The sequence below is a fragment of the Prionailurus bengalensis genome, chromosome D1 (genome assembly GCF_016509475.1).
Source record: "Prionailurus bengalensis isolate Pbe53 chromosome D1, Fcat_Pben_1.1_paternal_pri, whole genome shotgun sequence".
In the NCBI taxonomy this organism is placed as follows: Eukaryota; Metazoa; Chordata; class Mammalia; order Carnivora; family Felidae; genus Prionailurus; species Prionailurus bengalensis.
Genome location: NC_057346.1, coordinates 104,937,455 through 104,960,165, shown reverse-complemented (window position 1 = coordinate 104,960,165; position 22,711 = coordinate 104,937,455). Strand labels below are relative to the sequence as shown.

The following is a 22,711-nucleotide window of genomic DNA, read 5'->3' as shown; positions in this document are numbered from 1 at the left end:
TTTTAGTACTGTACTGTATTTGTAAAAAAACAAATCTGTGTGCTGTCGAGGATGTGGAGAAACGGGAACCCCCGTGCACTGTTAGTGGGAATGCAAACTGGTGCAGCCACTCTGGAAAACAGTGTGGAGTTTCCTCAAAAAATTAAAAATAGATCTACCCTATGACCCAGCAATAGCACTACTAGGAATTTATCCAAGGGATACAGGAGGGCTGATGCATAGGGCCACATGTACCCCAATGTTTATAGGAGCACTTTCAACAATAGCCAAATTGTGGAAATAACCTAAATGTCCATCAACTGACAAATGGATAAAGAAGATGTGGTTTATATATACGATGGAATACTACTTGGCAATGAGAAAGAATGAAATCATGCCATTTGCAACAACGTGGATGGAACTGGAAGGTATTATGCCAAGTGAAATAAGTCAGTCAGAGAAGGACGGATATCATATGTTTTCACTCATATGTGGATCTTGAGAAACTTAACGGAAGACTGTGGGGGAAGAGAAGGAGAAAAAAATAGTTACAAACAGAGAGGGAGAGAGGCAAACCATCAGAGATTCTTAAATACAGACACCAAACTGAGGGTTGATGGTGGGAGGCGGAGTGGAGGAGAGAGGAAAACAGGTGATGAGCATTGAGGAGGGCACTTGTTGGGATGAGCACTGGGTGTTGTACGCAAGCCAATTTGACAATAAATTATATTTTTAAAAATAATGAAAAACATAAAAATAAAATCTGTGTACAATGGTTCAAACCTGTTGAAGAGTCAACTGCCCTTCAGTGTCTTCCTGGAGGGATTTGAGGAGATGATGTTCCTAAAGTTCTCAGCACAAAACCTGTTTCACCAAGTTTCTAAAATCCCATCTGCCCACATTTATTTCTGTCAGTTCCTTCTGAACAAGAGAAAGGAGACGTGGTACCAGCCTGACAACTACTGGCAATGCTCCTTCAAAGGTGTGTCTGAGGAGATGCTCCAGATGAGGCATGGACTTGAGGCTGAGGCTGCCGATGAAGGACTCATTTTAACTTATTGATGATGGGGCAATGAATAGAGTTTTTAGTCAGCAGACTGGAAGAACGTGGAATCTGAGGGGTGGCCAGTAAAGGAACAGGCTAGAATGCTCCTAATTCTGAGCAGTGAACTTTGAGAAGTATCAGCACATCACAGCCACTTATCTGGAGAGTACTGGATGTGGGAACACAGCCAACGAGGAGCCTCACAGAGATCAGAGTGGAGATCGGGGCCCCCACGTGATGACTCAGTCTGTGCCAGACACGGAAGAGAAGCCAACACCTCAGGAGACGCCAGGCCCCCACCTCTGTGTTCTGGAACACACCAGGTATGCACCGCTCTTCACTCTTCTTCACGATTCTGAAGGGCACCTGAGGGGCTTCTTGAGTAAATTCTGGGATGTGGAGACAGGACCCTGACTCTGGAGACAAACAGAGCCCGGGCAGGGGTGGGGCTCTGGTGCAAGGCGTCTGCTTCCCTGGGAAAATGGCAGCTCTGAGAGGGGCTACGTGGTATTTTGTCTCCCTGCTGTCCTGCCTCCCTTCCCTGTATCCTCACTTAAGCTTTCCTGAGGGAACTGCCTTTGTGGTAAATAAGCTTTCCTCTGGTGGTGTTTCCCAGGGGACCCGTGCAGGAGTGTTGTTTGTAATAAAGGTGATTAGGGGAAAGTTTTTCTTTCATCGAGTAGGAAATAGGCTTTGCACAATTGTGTACAGAAGATGGTGGGATGCCTCCAGTAACATATTTTTGGATCTCAAATCGAGGAGAATTCGTGTTTGGATCATGTGAGCATCCTTTCCCACGCAGGGGGAAAGAGGGGGCAAAACTAGCCTCTGAATCCTTTAATATTAGTTTAATTACTGTGGGGTACAGAATGGACAAGATAGGGACGCTGGGTGGCGCGTTGGTAGTGTTTCACAAACATTGCCACGGTATAAACACAAGACCAATAAAACACATAAACGAGGCAAAATCGTACTTAAAAAGTGGTTTAGGGGTTCTCCTTCCGGCAGGAAGTGTGAGGAGGTTTACAGAGCTCTCCTCAGGCAAACTGGTAAGAATTCTTAAGAAGCATTTAATGTGTCTACACATGGTCAGAGAGCAATGAATACTATTTACTGAAGACAAATCAACGAAAACACAGGGACAGAAAGCTGGAATCTGTGGTATTTGAATCTAGACTCGCTCCCTCTGTGACCCCTCCCAGCTCCCACTCAGACGGCCATCTTCCTGACCGGGGACAGGACCTCGACATTTGGCAGCCTGCCCCCCACTACCTGTTGTGAGGCTAAGCTCCAGGTGAGTGTGCCTGAGACGTGAGGCTCCTTCTTTTCTTCTCGACCCCCTGCTTGAGGATGAAGGCTCTTCCTTGGGCACAGCATGGCTGAGAATACTGGGTCGTGACTGCCCCACTCCAACACATGAGTTGGGTTCCATACTATGAGAGGCAAGCTGAGGGGACCTGGGTCTTTTACCCTACCCCATTGAGTACGTGGCTCCTAAAGTAGTGGTGTCATTCATAGAGAAGTATGTCATTATTCCTATACCCCAGCACTAGAGCTATGATTTACTTTTGTTTGTTTTTGCCTGGGGGTAGGGAGTAGTAGACCACGGAACAGAGGTCTCCAAATCATTCCCCAAAGGAAGCAACTTTGTTTTTTTTTTTCTATTTTCATTTTTCTTTTTTTAATTAATTTATTGTTTAACTTACATCCAACTTAGCATGTGGTGCAACCATGATTTCAGAAGTAGATTCCTTAGTGCCCCTGACCCATTTAGCCCCTCCCCCTCCCACCACCCCTCCAGTAATCCTCTGTTTGTTCTCTATATTTAGAGTCTCTTGTGTTTTGTCCCCCTCCCTGTTTTCATATTCTTTTTCCTTCCCTTCCCTCATGTTCATCTGTTTTGTCTCTTAAATTCCTCATATGAGTGAAGTCATATGATCTTTGCCTTTCTCTGACTAATTTCTTTTAGCATCATACCCTCTAGTTCCATCCACGTAGTTGCAGACGGCAAGATTTCATTCTTTTTGATTGCCGAGTAATACTCCATTGTATAGATATCCTACATCTTCTTTATCCATTCATCCGTCGATGGACATCTGGGCTCTTTCCATACTTTGGCTATTGTCGATAGTGCTGCTATAAACATGGGGGTGCATGTGCCCCTTCGAAATAGCACCCCTGTAGCCCTTGGATAAATACCTAGTAGAGGAAGCAACTTCGTTTGAAATAGAGTGTGAAGGTGAAGCCTAAAGGTTCTCTCAAAAACAGTGTAGATGGTAATGAAAGGCAATTGAAAACACATCAGTAGATTAACTGGAGATATATGCTAAATCATACACTGGCAAGCTTCACAGGGGAAAATGGAATAAGGCCTGCCTGGGGCCGGAACAAGTTTCAAACACTGACTTGGAACTCTTTTCTTTCTTTTTTTATTTTTAATTTAGTTAACCCATAGTGTAATAATGGTTTCAGGAGTAGAATTTAGTGATTCATCACTTGCCTATAACACCCAATGTCCATCCGGACAAGTACCTTCCTTAACGCCCATCACCCATTTAGCCCATCCCCTCACCCACCTCCCCTCCAGCAACCCTCAGTTTGTTCTCTGTCTTTAAGAGCCTCTTAAGGTTTGCCTCCCTCTCTGTTTTTGTTTTTCCTTCCCTTTTCCTATGTTCATCTGTTTCATTTCTTAAATCCCACATATAAGTGAAATCATATGGTATTTATCTCTATCTGACTGATTTGGCTTAGCATGATACACTCGTTCCATCCACGTTGTTGCAAATGGCAAGATTTCATTGTCTTTGATCAATGAGTAATAATCCCTGTGTATATATATATACCGCATCTTCTTTACCCATTTGTCAGTCAATAGACATTTGGGTTCTTTCCATGACATAACACTTCCATAATATTGTTGATAGTGCTGCTTATAAACACTGGGGTGCATATGCCCCCCTCAAATCAGCATTTTTGTATCCTTTGGGTCATAGGGTAGTTCTATTTTCGTTTTTCTGAGAAACCTCCATACTGTTCTCCAGAGTGGCCGCACCAGTTTGCATTCCCACCAACAGTGCGAAAACATTCCCCTCTCTCCGCATCCTGGCCAACAGCTCAGTTTTCCTGAGCTGTTAATTTAGGCATTCTGACAGGTGTGAGGTGGTATCTCATTGTGGTTTTGATTTGTATTTCCCTGATGATGAGTGATGTAGAGCATCTAGAACTACCTCTTTAAAGAGCTTAATGTGTGTGTGTGGTGGGGGGGGGGGGTGGTCGCCTGGGTGGCTCAGTCAGTTAAACATCCAACTTTGACTCAGGTCATGATCTCACAGTTTGTGAGTTCGAGTCCCGCATCGGGCTCTGTGCTGACAGCTCGGAGCCTGGAGCCTGCTTTGGATTCTGTGTCTGCCTCTCTCTCTGCCTCTCCCCCACTCATGCTCTCTCTCTCTCTCTCTCTCTCTCTCTGTCAAAAATAAATAAACATTAAAAAGATTTTAAGGGAGCTTGATTTTGATTGCATACCTTTGTGGAGTCATTCAAAATGCACTGAAAGGGCACTGTTGAAAAGAGTAGAACAGTCAGCCTACAATTAGTGGAGATTAATCACTGCTTGAGGGCAGGGAAAGAAACATTCAAAGCAAGCTCTAAGAAAACCAAGGTCATCCCAGGGTGACTGCGGGCACACCCACGGCTCTGTTCCCTGGAGAGAAACATCAGAGGCTTCATACTGCCTGGGGAGAAATAAGCTTACTAAAATAGTCCTGCCAGGGAATATAAACGTAAACAAAGAAATAAAAATAGCAAGCCGAGGAGGGGTACAATTCCCAGAAATGCTACAGTATATTACCTAAAATGTCCATTCTCTAGCAAAAAATTACAAGACATGCAAAGAAGCAGAAACACATTAGCATAGATAAAGAGACGCTTTTTATAAGGCTAAAGGGGTCAGTTTCACCAGGAAGACACAATTACAAACCTATATGCAGCTAACAACGGAACACCAAGTTATGGGGTTACCGGTAGCAAAACCAGACGTTGAGGGAGAAAGAGATAACCCAATAATCACTGTTAGAGACTCAATGCCTCAATCCAATAATGGATCAAACAGTTAGGCAGAAGGTCAACACTGATATAGGAGGCTTGAACAAGCTATACACCAACCAGACCTGATAGACTTATGGAGAACATTCCATCCAACAACAGAAAGGCTTTCTTCTCTAGTGAACATAGATTAGTCTCCATAATAGACTATCAATTAGGCCATAAAGCAAACCTCAATATATTTACAAGAATAAAAATAATACAGAGTATGTTTTCTGACCACACAGGAATGAAGTTAATGGTTAGTAATAGAAAGGAATTCGAGAAACTCACACACACACACACACACAAACACACACACACACACACACACACTAAGTAGCACACTCTTAAAAAGCAGGGGGTCAGGGAGAAAGCAAAAGGGAGATTAGGAAATGCATTCATGATAAATGACATATACTTACAAAATGCAGCTAAAGCAGTGTTCAGAGGGAAATTGGTACCTGAAAATACCTATTTAAAAAAGAGGAACAATCTTGGGGTGCCTGGGTGGCTCCGTGGCTTCAGCGTGTGACTTGGGCTCAGGTCGTCATCTCGGGGTTTGTGAGTTCAAGCCTTACATCGGGCTCTGTGCTGACAGCTCAGAGCCTGGAGCCTGCTTTGGATTCTGTGTCTCTCTCTCTCTCTCTGCCCCTCCCCTGCTCATGCTCTCTCTCTCTCTCTCTCTCTCTCTCTCTCTCAAGAATACATAAACATTAAAAAAAATTTTTTTTTAAAAAGAGGAACTATCTCAAAATCAATAACCTAATACTTCACCTTAAGACACTGGAGATTAAAAAATAATAATACTACACTTAAAGCAAGCAGGGGACACCCAGGTGGCTCAGTCAGTTAAGTGTCTGACTTCAGCTCAGGTCATCATCTCATGGTTTGTGGGTTCAAGCCCCGTGTCAGGCTCTGTGCTGACAGCTCAGAGCCTGGCGCCTGCTTTGGATTCTGTGTGTCCCTCTCTCTCTGCCCCTCCCCTGCTCATGCTCTTTCTCTCAAAAATAAAATAAACATTAAAAAAATTTGTTTTGAAGCAACCAGAAATATCAGAGCAGAAATTAATGAAATACAGAACAAAAATAAATACAAAAAAAGCAATGAAACTAAAAGCTGGCTCTTTGAAAATACCAGCAAAATTGACATAGCTTTAGCCACATTGAACGAGAAAAACAGATAGAAGTCTTAAAAATTAGAAAGGAAAGAGGGAACATTGCTACCGATTCTACAGAAATAAGGATTATAACCGTATACTATAAGCAATTATATGTAAATGGATTAGATTTCTTAGCTTAAATGGATGAATTTCTAAAAGACACAAACTACTGAAAAGACTCAAGAAAAAGCAATCTGAGTGCCCCTAAAGAGTAAAGACATTGATTGGCTTCTTAATAAAAGTAATTGCCCACAGAGAAAAATCCCAGGCCCAGATGGCCTCATGGGTGAATTCTACCAAGCATTTAAAGAAAAGTTACTACCAAATTTTCATAAACTCTTCCAAAAAAGTAGAAGAGGAGGGAACACCTACAAATTCATTCTATAAGCCCCGTCTTCCCCTGATAGCCAGACAAAAAACTATATTACCATAAAGGAAAGCTACAGACTAATATCTCTTAGGTATCTAGATGCAAAAATCCTCAACAAATCACTAGCAAACTGAATCCTGAAATATATAAAAGAATGATAAGGTCGCCTGGGTGGTTCAGTCAGTTGAGCATTTGACTTAGGCTCAGGTCATGATTTCATGACTTCAGCCCCATGTGGGGGGCTCTGTGCTGACGGCTCGGAGCCTGGAGCCTGCTTCAGATTCTGTGTCTCCCTCTCTCTCTGCCCCCTTCCCTGCTTGCACTCTCTCTGTCTCTCAGAAATAAATAAACGTTAAAAAAAATTTTTTTTGTAAAAGAATGATATACCATGACTACATGGGATGTATCCCAGGAATGTGAGGTAGATTTAAAGTCTGAAAATCAATTAATGTACTGCACCGTCACCTAGAAAAGTGCGCCATCAAAAAGAAAAACTTCACATGATTATCTCAACAGATGCAGAAAAAGCATTTGACAAGATCTCATACCCTTTCGTTATAAAAACACTCAACAACTAGGAATAAAAGGGAGCTTTCTTAACCCTTTACTGGGTTAAGAATCCCGCAGCTAACACAATACTTAACAGAGAAAGATTGGAAGCTTTCTTGCCAAGAGTAGGGATAAGATGAGGTTTCCTGTTGCCACCACTCCTGTTGTCAACATTATGCTGGAAGTTCTAGCTAAGCAATTAGAAAATGAAATAAAATAAGAAGCAAATGAGATGGAGAAGGGAAAGGAATGAATGAGAAAGGAAGAAGCAAAACTGTCTCTATTGGCACATAACATCGTTGTGTAGGTAGGAAGTCCGAAGGACTCCACTCAAAATCCATTAGAACTAATAAACTAGTTCAGGAAGGTACAGGGTACAAAATCAATATACAAACATCCCTGTAATTCTATATACTTGCAATGAACAAGCTGAAAATGAAATTAGTAAGACAACACTATTTACAAACATCCAAAAGAATAAAATACTTAGGAATGCGTTTCGTACAAGAAGCATAAAATTCAACGCTACAGAAACATTATTCAAATTAATAAGGTGTAGCTAAATGAAAAGAAATCCAGTGTTCATGGATTAGAATATTTAATGCTCTTACAAAGGCAATAGGCACCAAGTGACCTATAGAGATTCAGTATTCTCTCTCTTACAATCCCAGCCGGCTACTTTGTAAAAACTTGATACACTGATTCTAAAATTCATATGGAATTGCAAGGGACCCAGAATAGCAAGATGTTTTTGTAAAAGAACAAAGTGGATGACTCACACTTTCAGTTTCAGAGCAACAATACAAAGCAATAATAATCAGGACAGGGTGGTACCAGCATAAGGATAGATATACAGATCAATAGAATAAAATTGAGAGTCAGGAAATAAGTTCATCTGTCTGTTTATACTCAACTGATCTGTGACAAGAGTTCCCAAACCATTCAATATGGGAAGAAGGTCTTTCCAACAAATAATGTTGTTGGATATCCATGTACGAAATGATGAAGTCGGACCCTTAGCTTATACCGTAAACACAAATTAACCCAAAATGGATTAAAATCTAAATTTAGAAGCTAAAATTAGACTCTTAGAAAAGACTCTTAGAAAAAAATCTAAGAGATTTTCTCTAGAAGGTCTCGATCTTCATGACCTTGGGTTTAACAATGGATTCTTAGAGATGAGACTGAAAATATATGAGACACAGAAGAGAAACAGATCAAGTGGACTTCATCACAAGTAATGCTGGTCTTCAGAGGAGACCATCAAGAGAGTGAAAAGTCACCCACAGAATGAGAAAAAAAGTATTTGTAAATCATATGTGAGATAAGGGACTTGTATGGAAAAAAAATAAGGAACTCTTTTAACTCAATACTAAGACAAATGACACAATTTTTAAATGTACAAAGGATTGGAATAGACATTTCTCCAAAGAAGATATGCAAATGCCATTAACACACGAAAAGATGCTCAAAATCATTAGTTATAGGGAAATGCAAATCAAAGCCACAATGTGGTCCCAGTTCATATTCACTAGAATGGTTATAACCAAAAAGTCAGTCAATAACCAGTGTCGGCAAGGATGTGGAGAAACTGGGACTGTCACACACTACTGGTAGGAATGGAAAATGGTGGATCCACCCCGGAAAACAGTTTGACAGTTCCTCAAATGGTGAAACACAGAATTATCCGATGACACAGCCATTCTACGCCATGTCTACACCCGAGAGAATTAAAAACATAAGTACACACAAAACTTTGTACATCGTTGTTTACAGCAGGATTTTTCATAGCCCAAAAGTGGAAGCAACCAAGATGCCCATCAACTGGTGGACAGATAGACAAAATGTAATATATTCTTACAATGGGATGCTCCATGGTCATAAAAAAAAAAAAAAAAAAAAGAAGGAAGCAATGCCCATGCTACAACATGGAGCAGTTCTTCCTGGGCCATCTTGCCACCTAATCCACATAGAACTCGTGTTGAAACCCAGACACAGAGTGACATATTTCTATAACCTAGAAAATTTCCCAGACACCTGTTAAGTGACTTTTGTAAGCCTCCATCATTTTCTTTTTCCTTTCTTTTTCCTACTGTTGCTATGAAGGGCCTGCTGTGGGCACGGTATTGGGATCTACAATCGTAGACAAACATGACTTGGCCTAAGAGTCCTTTAAGAGCTGTAAAGTCTACAGAAACAGAAACATGAGTGTCTACTTCCCTACTAATACTTCTCACAGAAGAACACAGAGTACTGTGCCTAGTGAGCAGTGAATAGTGAATCTGATGCTGTTAACGGCTGGTTTCTTCACAGAATGAGAGAAATTGTGGCTTCCAGTGGGATAGCTGTGGATGTTTCCTCAAATCAAAACCACGGTGTCCGGTTAAGGAAGGCTGTAACACCTGACACCTCAGGACACACACTAAACAAGCTGCAGAGATTCCTGAAGGAACATCTCAAACTCCTGGGGGTAGGTGAGCCTCAGCCAGGTGCAAGTTTTAGTGAAGAGAAACTAGAAGGTTTTTGTTTAATCTTGGGTGGGGGGGTGGGAGGGGTTGGGTAGCTTGGGAGATAGTAGAGTGCTGGGAATCCCATGGAGGAGGCCTTGAAGGATACCAGGGTGTATACCTGTAGGGGTGACTCCAGGCAAGAGACAGGCAAGCTGTCACAGTGATGTGATTTTAGCTGTTGCCAGTACAGGGAGCAGATACCACGGTACCCAGCTCTACTTAGGAGCTCTTCTTAGTGACGTCTGACGGTCCAATCCACGGGTGGTCTCTGTGTTTGAACAGAGAAATCTTCTCTCTTGGAATGTTCACCGACGTCTGTATTTTATTCTATTCTGTCTTTTATCCAGGTGGCTCAGATTATGATTAGTGTGAAATTCATCGTCTACGGGATAATTGGAATTTCAGTTCTCCATTACGCAACACCCAACACCGGTTTCTTCTCATTTCAGATAGGCTTCCCGATATGGGCAGCTTTACCTGTGAGTACATCTGACTTATACCTAAAATAACTGATAGTCAATTAACTCTTCATTCAGTCATCCATCAAATTGTGCGCTGGCCGCCTGCAAAGGTTGCAGAGTTTTCAAACTTGCCGATCTAAGGTTCAATATTTAATCTCAGCCATTGTAGACTTTCTATTGTCATCGGAGCCTTAAGGTCTATGTGTTGGTGATTATTCATTAAATTCTAGGTAGCATACAGCCATACAGTAAAATCCTACTCGTTTCCTTTAGGAGACTGTATTGGGTTGGGTTATTAGATAATTCCTGGTTCACCCACAGAGTTCTCTTCAAATATGCATAGAATATTGAAGTGTTGAAGATGATGGTCATGTAGTGAACAACTATTCCTTTGAACTTGTCTTTTTTCCTGGCCAAAGCTACTGAGATGAGAATCATGGGATATGAGTGCACTTAGTCCCTTCTCTGAAACTCAAGATAAATTTAGCTCTCTTTTTAAATTTTTCTCTACCTTCCATGGAAACATTCACTGGATTCCTTTGATTTCATCCCCTCTGCTTTAGACAAGGATTTTCACCTTTAGATAAGGATTGTCAATTATTTTCATAAGGAGGCGAAGGCAGCCATGAAAATTTAGTCACGCACTGTATGCAGTTCAATAATCTGCCCTACTCAAAGTTTTGAAGGGATTTTCATAGGAAAAGAAAATACACACTAAGGGTAATTGACCCTTTAGACATGGCCAGTTAATGTGCAGGAAGAAGTGCTAATAAGCTCGTTTCTCTCTCATGAGCAGTTTATCGTTTCTGGATCTATGACAGTTGTGTCTGCAAAGAAGCAAACCAAAGCTCTGGTAATGTATCAGTTAATTCATATTTCATTTATAGAATAGTGTGTGGCCTTGCAACACTCTGATATCCTATAGAAGGCCCAATAAGCCAGAAGTTCCTTGTTTTTCAGTACATTTGAGGACAAGTACAAATGTCTTTTCTTTCCACGAATTCATCTGATCACTCTGGGTCTGTATACAATCAGAAGCCTCCTCAGGTTTAGATAAGATCTATTCCCTTGGGTTTTCAGAACACAAATCTCCATGAGTAAAATTTGACATAGACTTTATGGCCATGAGTAATGTTGATATAGAGAAATGAATCCCTTTAGGCTTGAACAGGGTAGACATTTATTTGGGCTCATCCATATCAGGGAAGGGAAAGAATAAAGGCTCACAACTGATGCTTTTTCCTGTGGCATATTTTATTCCGCTGTCAGCTGCCTCCAGCTTTCCTTTGCTCAATTGTGGGTTTCCATTTAATTTAACTGCGACACAGTTAATTAGTACCCAGAAGAGGTATTAAGGATTATTTGTGAATATCTCTCCTGGGAAAGGTTTATGGAGGCCTGTAAGAAATCAGAAGTTAAGGGTCCTGAATATTTTCGGTGAATGAACTTTTTCTGTATTGCAGCTGAGAGGAAATCTGAGAGCTAACACTCTCAGCACCGTTGTTTCGAGTATCGGAATTCTTATTCTTTCACACAACTTAGTAAAAATCACCTTCATGAACTGTGACATGGAAGATTTATGTCTTGGTGTCACATCAGTTGTAACTGTAAGTATTTTTCTTCTGAATGCTGAAAAGCCTGCCTACGTATGAGGCCCAGGATCAGGAGATAAGAGATTATAGGCACAAGTCTAAAAAAGGTTCCTTCATTTGAATGGATCCATAATTTCTAGGTAAGTCCGATGTCGTTTTAACAAGAGACAAAATATTTGCATTCAATACGAACAAGGGCAGGGAACCCAAAATTCCTTTATGCCAATTTGATACCTTCACGAAAAACTGCAAACAAATGTGCCAACGTTATTTACTTCTTGGTCCGTGATTGGGGTGATTTCTATTGTCTGCTTTATATTTTAATGTTCCTACAAATTTTCTACAGTAAATATGCATTCTGTATACAATTAGAATCCAGGTAAAACCAGGAAAACTCTCTGATTTGAGGAGAGCAGGGAGCTGAGAGCCAGGAGAAACCAAGGCATCTCGAGTTTGTGGGAGAGCACACTTGAGAAGAGAGATCTGCAAACAGATAATTCCAGATCTATACCTAGGTCCCTTTAAATATTAATTACAGTACTTATCAGTGCATGTGCATGAAAAAATACCTGAGGGCAGAGGAAGGATCACCCCAAATGATTAGAGGGAACAGTACCCAACATTCACCTAAGGCCAGGTATAGAGTCTGTTTCCATCTGCCAGCCTGTAAAAATATCTTGTAACTGACAAGATAACATTACAATGTCTCACACATAATAAAAAATGACCAGACATACAAAGAAGCAAAATAATATGTTCCATAACAAGGTGAATCAATTGAAACAGTCTCAGAAAAGACACAGATGTTAGAAATAGTAGACAATGACCTTAAGAGTTACTTTATTCTGCGTTCCATCCTTTCAAGTTAAGTGCAGACATGGAAGATATATGTTTTAAAGTCCCACATCAAACTTCTAGAGAAGAAAACTACCATGTTTGAGAAGAAAAACTGGCCGATAGGATTAATGACAGAATTAAACATTCAGGAAAATAAAATACTAACGAACTTGAGGAAATAATGCTAAAAACCATCCAAAGTAAAAAACAGAGGCACAAAGTACACGTGAAAATATTAAATTGCATCAGTGACCAACAAAATAACTTCAAGTTATTGAAGAGACATGTAACTGGAGTGCCCACAGAAAGCGAATGTAGGACAGAAAAAAAATATTTGAATCAATTGGGTGAATCTTTCCCAAAATTTGGTAATACTTGTATACTCACAGAATCTAAGAAGATGAATAAAGCATAAGAAAACAAAAAACAGGGGCGCCTGGGTGGCGCAGTCTATTAAGCGTCCGACTTCAGCCAGGTCACCATCTCGCGGTCCGTGAGTTCGAGCCCCGCGTCAGGCTCTGGGCTGATGGATCGGAGCCTGGAGCCTGTTTCCGATTCTGTGTCTCCCTCTCTCTCTGCCCCTCCCCCGTTCATGCTCTGTCTCTCTCTGTCCCAAAAATAAATAAAAAACGTTGAAAAAAAATTTTAAAAAAAAGAAAACAAAAAATAACTGTATCAGGGCACATCATAGTGAAATTTCTCAAAACCAATGATTGAAAGAAAGTCTTTTTCTTTTTAGTTTTTTAATGCTCATTTCTTTTTGAGAGAGAGAGAGACAGAGTGCAAGTCGGGTTTGGAGCGGGGGGGGGGAGGTGGCAGAGAGAGAGGGAGACACAGGATCGAAGCAGGCTCCAGGCTCTGAGCTGTCAGCACAGAGCCCGATGTGGGGCTCAAACTCACGAACTGTGAGATCACGACCTGAGCCGAAGTCTGACGCTTAACCGACTGAGCCACCCAGGCCCCCCTTTAGGTAAATATAAATTAAGAGCATTACAAGGTATGACGACCTACCTAACACAATATGCATAATTTAAAAAATAGTGGCAATACAGAATGCTGTCAAGGATGCAGAAAAACGGGATGGTTCTGCATTGCTGGTGAGAATATAAAATGGTACTCTGGAAAATATCCCTCAGGAAAGTAGTTTGTCAATTTCCTAAAACACTAAAGATACACTTAACATGCAACCCAGCAATCTCACTCCTGGGCATTAGTCTCAGAGAAATAAAAACTGAATTCCACACAAAACCTGTGCTTGGTTGTTCAAAGAAGCTTTTTATGTCACACACAAAAACTGGTAACAACCGAGGGTCCTACTGCAGATAAATGATGACTCAGCTATGATACATACACACAACAGAATACTACTCAGCAAATAGAAGGAGTGAATGATTGATTCACAAAACAGCTTCTCTGGATCTAAAGAGCATCATGCTGAGTGAAAAACCGAATCTCAAAATATCACCAATTGTATGATTCCACTTACACAGTATTCTCAGAATGACGCTATTACAGAGACAGAGAACAGATCAGTGGTTAACAGGGGTTAGCGATGGTGGAAGGAAAGGAAGTATGTGTGGCTATAGGAGAGCAGCATGAGGGATATCTCTGTGCAGATGGAATAATACTGTCTTAACTGTGGTGGTGGTTACACAAATCTACGCACATCATGAAATCTCACAGAATCACACACACATTATTCCGACGTTAATGTCCTGGTTCGATATTGCACCATAGACACATATGATATAACCATAGGGAGACAGTGGATAAGGGTAAATGGGACCACCTTGTGCTCTCTTAGCAACTGCCAGTAACTTCCCATCCTTATTTCCATATAAAAGTTGAAAAAAATGGGAAAAAGGTAGAGTAGGCACTTCAAAAAAAGATACACAGACGGCAAATAAGCACCTGGAAAGATGCCACTAGTCATTAAGAAAACACAGGTTAAGGGGCGCCTGGGTGGCGCAGTCGGTTAAGCGTCCGACTTCAGCCAGGTCACGATCTCGCGGTCTGTGAGTTCGAGCCCCGCATCGGGCTCTGGGCTGATGGCTCAGAGCCTGGAGCCTGTTTCCGATTGTGTGTCTCCCTCTCTCTCTGCCCCTCCCCCGTTCATGCTCTGTCTCTCTCTGTCCCAAAAAATAAATAAACGTTAAAAAAAAAATTAAAAAAAAAAAAAAAGAAAACACAGGTTAAGATCACAATTACTGGGCACCTGGGTGGCTCAGTTGGTTAAGTGTCCAACTTCAGCCCAGGTCATGATCTCATAGTTTGTGGGTTCAAGCCCCACATCGGGCTGTGTGCTGACAGCTCAGAGCCTGGAACCTGCTTCGGATTCTGTGTCTCCCTCTGTCTGCCCCTCCCCTGCTTGCTCTCTGTCTCTCTCTCTTTCTGAAATAAATAAACATTAAAAAAAATTTTTTTAAACATCACAATTACCTATTACCACACATCTGCTAAAAGGGACTGACATCATTTATGAGAACCAGTACCAACTTGGCCTTGTAGACAATTTCAACCATCTTTCAGATGAACTACTATAAAAGAAACTTTAACCTCTAGGAGACTTCTGGTTTGGGTTAGGAGACGAGGTTCAGGAGGGGGATTGGATCCGTTTCTCCTTGAATCCCCAAATCCATTGAAAAGACTTCCTCCTATAGACACTGCATCTTTTCTGCTATTTGAGAATGAACAATATTTTAATATTAACAACATAAAGTGATCACTGTGGAAAGGAAAGTAACCAAGACTATTTTTTTAATGCAGTCACTGTTGTGTTAAAATTCATAGGAACAGTGACTTTTTTTCTTCTGAAATCCAGTTTGTCAAAAGCACCACATATATTTTTTAATTCTGATTCAACCTGGTATCACCATTTTATATAATGCTAAGGTGCTCCCCACAATGGGCCTGAGGTGAAGCTCTGGGATATGGGTTTTCATAGGGCCATGGGAAGAAAATCCAATGCAACAGAATTTTATTCTCTTTAACAGGGTCTTGTGGTTATACTGATGATCCTGAACTGTCTGCAATTTTTAATTACACTTGCTCTGTCCATGCTCACCTACAATGTGGATGGCAAGAGAATTGACTGGGTAAGTAACAGTTCTTGAGAGAACGAGGGTGCAACTGATTGTTTTATTTAGTGATGTGGGCTATGATTATTTGCATAATTTTTGAGAGAAACAAAGACAAAACGGGTGGTGTAGAATCTCGTTTTTTTTTTTTTTTCATTTTTTTAATGTTTAATTATCTTTGAGAAAGAGAGAGAGAAAGACAGATTGTGAGCGGTCGGGGGTGGGGGGCAGAGAGAGGCAGAGGCTCAGAATCGGAAGTAGACCTCCAAGCTCTGAGCTGTCAGCACAGAGCCCGATGCGGGGCTCAAACTCACCAGCCATGAGATCATGACCTGAGCCAAAGTCGGTCGCTTAACCAACTGAGCCACTGAGGTACCCCTTTTAATTTTTTAAAAGAGTTTACTTATTTATCTCGAAAAAAAAGAGAGAGCGGGGTAGGGAGAGAGATAATCCCAAGCAGGCTCCACACTGTCAGTGCAGAGCTCCACTTGGGGCTCGGAACCCATGAACCGTGAGAACCCATGAACCCATGAACCTAAGTCACGATCAAAAGCTGGACACTTAACCGACCGAGACACCCAGGAGCCCCATGAGAACCACTCTTTATATGCTAACCATACTTTCCAGCACACTGATTAATGCTTAGGACAATCAGAAACTTTCAACCATGTTGACACTGAGTAATTCCATTTTTTTGTTAGCTTATTGGTTCATTGATTCATGTATGTATCATACACAGAACATCTACTGATGGGCTGCACCATGTGGCATGGAAAAGATACAAAAATAAGTCCTCCGCTTGAATAATTCAAAGCATAATTAGGAACATCACCCCATGAAGTGGTAACTTATACTGTCGTGGTATTGTGCTGTAGAAACTCAGACTACCTCCAAAGTACCTGAAAGTTGTAATTTTATTCTCCTTTCCTGTAACAGCTCAGAAGTCAGCGGACCACATCTGGAGGTATAGCTTTAGCTTCTTTGTTGTGTGGCTTCTCTTTCCCTGTAGAAGTTGCTGCTCTGATGCCTTCCTTCGTCAGCCGGATCTTTGCCATATGGCCACACCGAATTGCAAAAGCTGTTGCATAATTTAGCCACAAGCTGGGCAGTTGTTTGTGTAGTTTAAACCTACGAGTTGTGCTATTTGAGGATGCAGATAATACTGAAAACTGGTAGACAATTTCCTATCACACTCTGTTCGCTGACCACCCGAATGCCCTATTCAGCTTCCCTCCCCCAAAGTGAATGCACCACCCATTCACTTTGGAAAATCATCAAGGTGGAAAATCCGAAGTCTCATACATTTGTTATAATTGGCTCAAAGTACAGGATTTCTGAGTGATTTGCCATTTTCCCCTATAGTTCTGAAACTGCTTACTTGTTACTTAAGAAGCTACTGAATAGAAGTCTTGTTATCTGCCCTCGCTTCCACTCAGAGCCAAAAATAATAGCTGATTAGGAGGATTAAAAATCACACAAATCCCCACTTTGAAAAACAAGTCATTGATAACCTTAATGTTACCCATCTATAGGAATTATGATTCGCTTAGGCAGGAGTTGAGAAGCCCAAACAAGGATATGGCTTTCTCCTCTTCTCTTTATTAAATAGCCCTTTATTATTAGTTTGCCCTCTTTGGGGGTTGCTTGATTTTTGCACCCCACGTTCTGATGGTGCAAGGGATCTGGGGATTGTTTCAGATGCCAAAGAGTTCCAAGTTTTTGCAAGGTAGGCCTTTGAGCTTGTGAAAAGAAAATATCTTTAAACCATCAGGAATGGTAGAACAGCCTTGTTCTCTTTTTTTTTTTAATTTTTTTTTTAATGTTTACTTATTTTTGAGAGAGAGAAAGACAGAGTGTGAGAGGGGAGGGGCAGAGAGAGAGGGAGACACAGAATCCGAAGCAGGCTCCAGGCTCTGAGCTGTCAGCACAGAGCCGGACGTGGGGCTGGAATGCTCGGACCGTGAGATCATGACCTGAGCTGAAGTCGGACGCCCAACCGACTGAGCCACCCAGGCGCCCCCAGCCTTGTTCTCTTTAGTGGTGAATTTCAGGTCTGTGTCCATGAGCGCCCTCTCAGTTTCATCTCTTGTATGTGTATTCTAGCCAGCAGGAAAAGAAAAGAAGTACACACACATGTATTTTAAGTGTGCCAGTCAAGAGTGGTTCACAGTAATTTTTCTTACATCCACTTGTCCAGGTCTTAGAATCTGGCCATACTGAGATGAAAACAGCCTTAAAATTAAAGTCACAAATCAGTAGCCGTTTGCTCAGATAAATGCAAATGATTTTTTTTAAGGAAATAAGAGAAAATGTAGCTTTAACCTCATACAAGTGTCTTTAAAAAAGTACCAAATATATTTTTGGAAAACACAATGATCATCCCTCATACATATAGAAAATCTTATATATATTCTCTCATGAAATCTTTACACATGTATATATAGACAGACATAAAAATCATACACACACACACACACACACACACATATATATATATAAAACAGGCGCAGATTAATTTTCTAGGCCTTCGTAAATATTTAGGGTCCCCAGAAATATCCAGGCTGCTTTTTCCACATTAAAGACAGAAAAGGAAGGCAACGATCTCCTATCTCGCCCTAGTTTGTGTCATCCTGGATATCAGTCGATTTTCTTTTTCCGTTACCTCCTACAAACCTTACGGATGTAGGGAAATAAGCTGAAAAACGTTCACACACATCCTGACACTGGGTAACGTGGCGGTGTCGGTGGTGACTGACCTTGACCTCTACTGTGCCCTCCCTGGGGAATATGTATTAAATCACAGCAGCTCAGAGTAACATGGGGCAGCCTTTGGAGTCCAGGGTATACCTTAAGGAAGAGGACTGGAATAAAACTCGGAGGATTTGGGTGAAACTATTCTGAATGATGTTTTGGCTTATTCACAGGTTTCTGCATTATCTTTCCTGAAATCGGCTTCCGAAAGTCCTTATCAAGGCTTGTTGCATCCGCCTTCCTTCTACCAAAATCTTGAGAGGAAGGACACATTGTTATACTATAACACCTGACACGGAAGTACCGATGTGAGAAAATGCTTCTGCTACCTGCAGTCATGGAGATGGAAACTGGAAGAATAAAACGAGATAAGGCCAAAACCTTCTTTGGATCCTCCTTTGTTGACTACTATTGTATTAGTCAGCATAGACCATGATGCTGTAATAAGATTTCATCCCTGAAACACCTGTGCTTATCATAACTTAACCATATTAGCTGCATGTTCCACGTGACCTATTAGGTCACAGCCACCCCTGCCAATTACAGTCATATTAAACCAACACAGACTGAAGGGTTTAGCTACAATTCAGTAGAGGCTTGAGTACAGGTGAGAGACAGGTTTACATCACGGGCCATTGTTGGTATCATCTCTAACCAATCGAGCTTCTAATCAATAAAGGATTTCTCATTCTCTTTTCATGGAGATAAGTCTGGCTAAACATTACAGCCATTACCAATATCATAGGCAGCTTCTCAAATGTAAAAGACTAGTAACATATTGTTTTGATCAAACATTTATGGTGATTATTTTTCTTGGGATAAAGAGGCCAGAGCACAAGCCTCTCTTACAAAAGCCTCCTCAATATAATTTTTAAAATTCCTTTTTCTCTTTTTAAAATTTTTTTAATGTTTATTTAGTTTTGAAGGAGAGAGAGAGAGACAAAGCGTGAGTGGGGGAGAGGCAGAGAGAGAGGGAGACACAGAATCCGAAGCAGGATCCAGGCTCTTAGTTGTCAGCACAGAGCCTAAAGTGGGGCTCGAACTCATAAACCATGAGATCATGACCTGAGCTGAAGTTGGACACTTAACCCACTGAGCCACCCAGGCACCCCAAAGTTCCTTTTCTTCTAAGTCTTCCCCCTCAACCTGGCTTTGTTGAGGTATAATTGACAAAATTGTAGTATTTTTAAAGTGCACATATGATGATTTGATATACGTATATACGGTGAAATGATTTTCACAATCAAGTCAACTATACATCTATCACTCCACATAGTTGCTGTGTGTGTGTGTGTGTGTGTGTGAATGCTTAAGATCTACTCTGTTACCAAATTTCAAGTATATAATTCACTATTATTAACTATAGTCACCATGGTTTATATCAGACCCTCAGAACCTTTTCATCTTTTCACTCTTTCTTTTTAAGATTTTATTTAAATTCCAGTTAGTTAACACACAGTGTAATGTTAGTTTCAGGTGTAGAATTTAGTGACTCAATGCTTCCATACGACACATCCTACAACTCTTTTTTGCAATAGTCTTCACTGAACTCTCAGCACTACAGTGAGGGTTCGATTCCCTATGGCACACTTCAAGGGAAGGACAATATATGTATCTGCCCAATTATATATCTAAATTGGAGGGAAAATCTAGCATTTTCCTTTTTGAATTCATACACTTTTTACCTTTATAGAAATAAAAAACAAGAGCTCAGATGCTTACCACCACTCTACTAATGTGTAATTGACCTATAAAAAAAAACTGTATGTTTAAACTACAGATCTGGGGCACCTGGGTGGCTCAGTCGGTTAGGAGTCCAACTTCAGCTCAGGTCGTGATCTCACAGTTCGTGAGTTTGGGCCCCGTGTAGGGCTCTGTGCTGACAGCTCAGAGCCTAGAGCCTGCTTCAGATTGTGTCTCCCTCTCTGTCTGCCCCTCCCCCGCTCACATTCTGTCTCTCTCTCTCTCTCTCAAATAAACATTGAAAATTAAAAAAAAATAAATAAATTAACTACAAATCAATTATGTGGAGTGCCTGGGTGGATCAGTCGGTTAAGTATCCAACTCTTGGTTTCGGCTCAGGTCGTGATCCCAGGGTCGTGGGTTCAAGCCCCAAGTCGAGCTCCATGCCTGCTTGGAAGTTTCTCTCCTCTTTCTACCCCTCCCCCTTCAAAATAAATAAATACACATTAAAAAAAATAAAGTACCTGGGAGGGATCAGCTCATACATTCGCTTGCTGTGTTCAGGGAACCTCCTGGGAAAGGTTTAGAAATAGATTCTCATAAAATGATGTTCCCTAGTCTTGCACTAACATCTAGTTAAGATTGAATGATGTTTGGGGACACAGGTATGTGTTTCTCCTATTTTCTTACATATGGTGGCTTTTCTCTTAGATTCTTAGATGGCTTGCTCAGGCTGTGCTGGTGCCTAAGGCTCATGTAAGTTTTCCTTGAGTTGTCCCATGCAAGGAAAATGTAGGCGAAATTAATCTTATAAAAGCTCTTTGTTAGGTAACGGCACTAATTATTGGAGAAGGTCATCATTGTCTAAGGGCATTTCTTTTTCCATAAAAAAAATTACCCAACTCTCTGGCTGCAAATTTAATGTTGCAATTTCATAAGCCCTTAGAGCACTTCCAAGCTGTGCTGTGAAATGATCTCAATAGTGGGGATCATTTGCGAAGGTCAGGAAATAATTCTCCTAAAACCCATATTCTGTCCAGAATGTGCAACACGGAGTATTTTGGTCCCCAAGACTGGCTAGCTAGTTTCCTTGGTGCTGTTTTATCCAATTTTACATAACAAATAATAAGGATTTTTTTTTTTTTAATCAGGGTAAGTACTGTGATCCATGAAGAAGGTGTACTTGGTATGGAATTATATTCTCTAGGTGTTCATTATTCTTTTTTTTAATATTTATTTATTTTTGAAAGAGAGAGAGACAGAGACAGAGACAGAGACAGAGAATGCATGGGAGAGGGGCAGAGAGAGGGAGACACAATTTGAAGCAGGCTCCAGACTCTGAGCTGTCAGCACAGAGCCCGAGGCGGGGCTTGAGCCCGCGAGCAGTGAGATCATGACCTGAGCCAAAGTCAGATGCTCAACTGACTGAGCCATCCAGGTGCCCCATAAGTGTTCCTTATTCTTGTTGAGAAGTAGGATATTGCGCAAAAAGGCTCTCGCTTCCAAAGGGTGTGTTTTGTCAGTCAGGGGTCAACAAAAGAAAAATGGTAAAATACCATTTTTTCATCGTGAAAAATGAGTCACAATTTGTCCAGAGAGACATGAGAGAGGAGTGACAAAACTTTTGAGCTAATTATAGTATTATGAAGATATAAGAAAAATACGCTTTTTCCTAACAACACACAGAATAAACACAAATGCATTTTTTGTCTTTTTTTCACTTTTTAAAAAATTTTAGTGAGGGATGGTGGGAAAAGGGCAGAGAGAGAGAGAGAGAGAGAGAGAAAATCCCAAGCAGGCTCCACAGTCAATGCAGAGCCCCACGAGTGGCTCAGTCTCACGGATCATGACCTGAGCTGAAATCAAGAGTTGGACGCTCAACTGACACCCAGGTGCCCCACAAAATACATTTTGAGTATGGGAAGACAGAGTGCAGGAACTGTCATTGCTAAGAATTGGAATAAAGCCAGAAAATCATGGGATAATTCTTATCAGATTATTAGCCTGCATTAAACACAATGCCACCTGAGTCCTTTTACAAATTCAGTATCTAGGGACACCTGGGTGGCTCAGTTGGTTAAGCAGCCGACTTCAGCTCAGGTCATGGTCTCCCAGTCCGTGGGTTCAAGCCCTGCATCAGGCTCTGTGCTGAGAGCTCAGAGCCTGGAGCCTGCTTCGAATTCTGTGTCTCCCTGTCTCTCAGCACCTCGTTTGCTCACGCTCTGTCTCTCCCTCTCAAAAATTAATAAACATAAAAAAGTAAAAAAAAAAAATCAGCATCTAAATACTAACTTCTATGAGTTTATGCCTTGTCTTTCCTACTTATTCTTCTCATTGAAAATAATAACAGTGATTTTTTTCCCCCCTTGGTTATTCTCCTGGGAAAAAAAAGGCATTAAATTTCTATAAAAGGATGAATAGGTTTTACAGTACGTAATTGAGTCAGAAAAAATATTTGTTTTCCTTTATTGTTTCTAGGTATTTTCTTCATATAGCATGCTTCACAAAATTTTTATAGTGCACTCTAGAACTGGAGTTGGAGCTCCGGTAAAAACATCTTTGTGGGGCAGGAACACCAAAACTAATGGTTAACGTTTCATTTCAGCCTCATTGAT

At 41.1% G+C, this 22,711-nt stretch overlaps 1 protein-coding gene across 1 annotated transcript; it reads left to right on the top strand.

Annotated features, from left to right (window-relative positions):
• The first annotated feature begins 813 nt into the window (after positions 1–813).
• On the top strand, positions 814–18,793 carry LOC122484370. The gene is made up of 8 exons (XM_043582317.1): positions 814–961; positions 1,146–1,347; positions 9,499–9,655; positions 10,043–10,174; positions 10,953–11,009; positions 11,620–11,763; positions 15,579–15,680; positions 18,587–18,793. Exons 1-8 carry the CDS (start codon positions 814–816, stop codon positions 18,704–18,706), a joined length of 1,062 nt encoding a protein of 353 aa, XP_043438252.1. The 3' UTR covers positions 18,707–18,793.
• Positions 18,794–22,711: the final 3,918 nt, after the last annotated feature.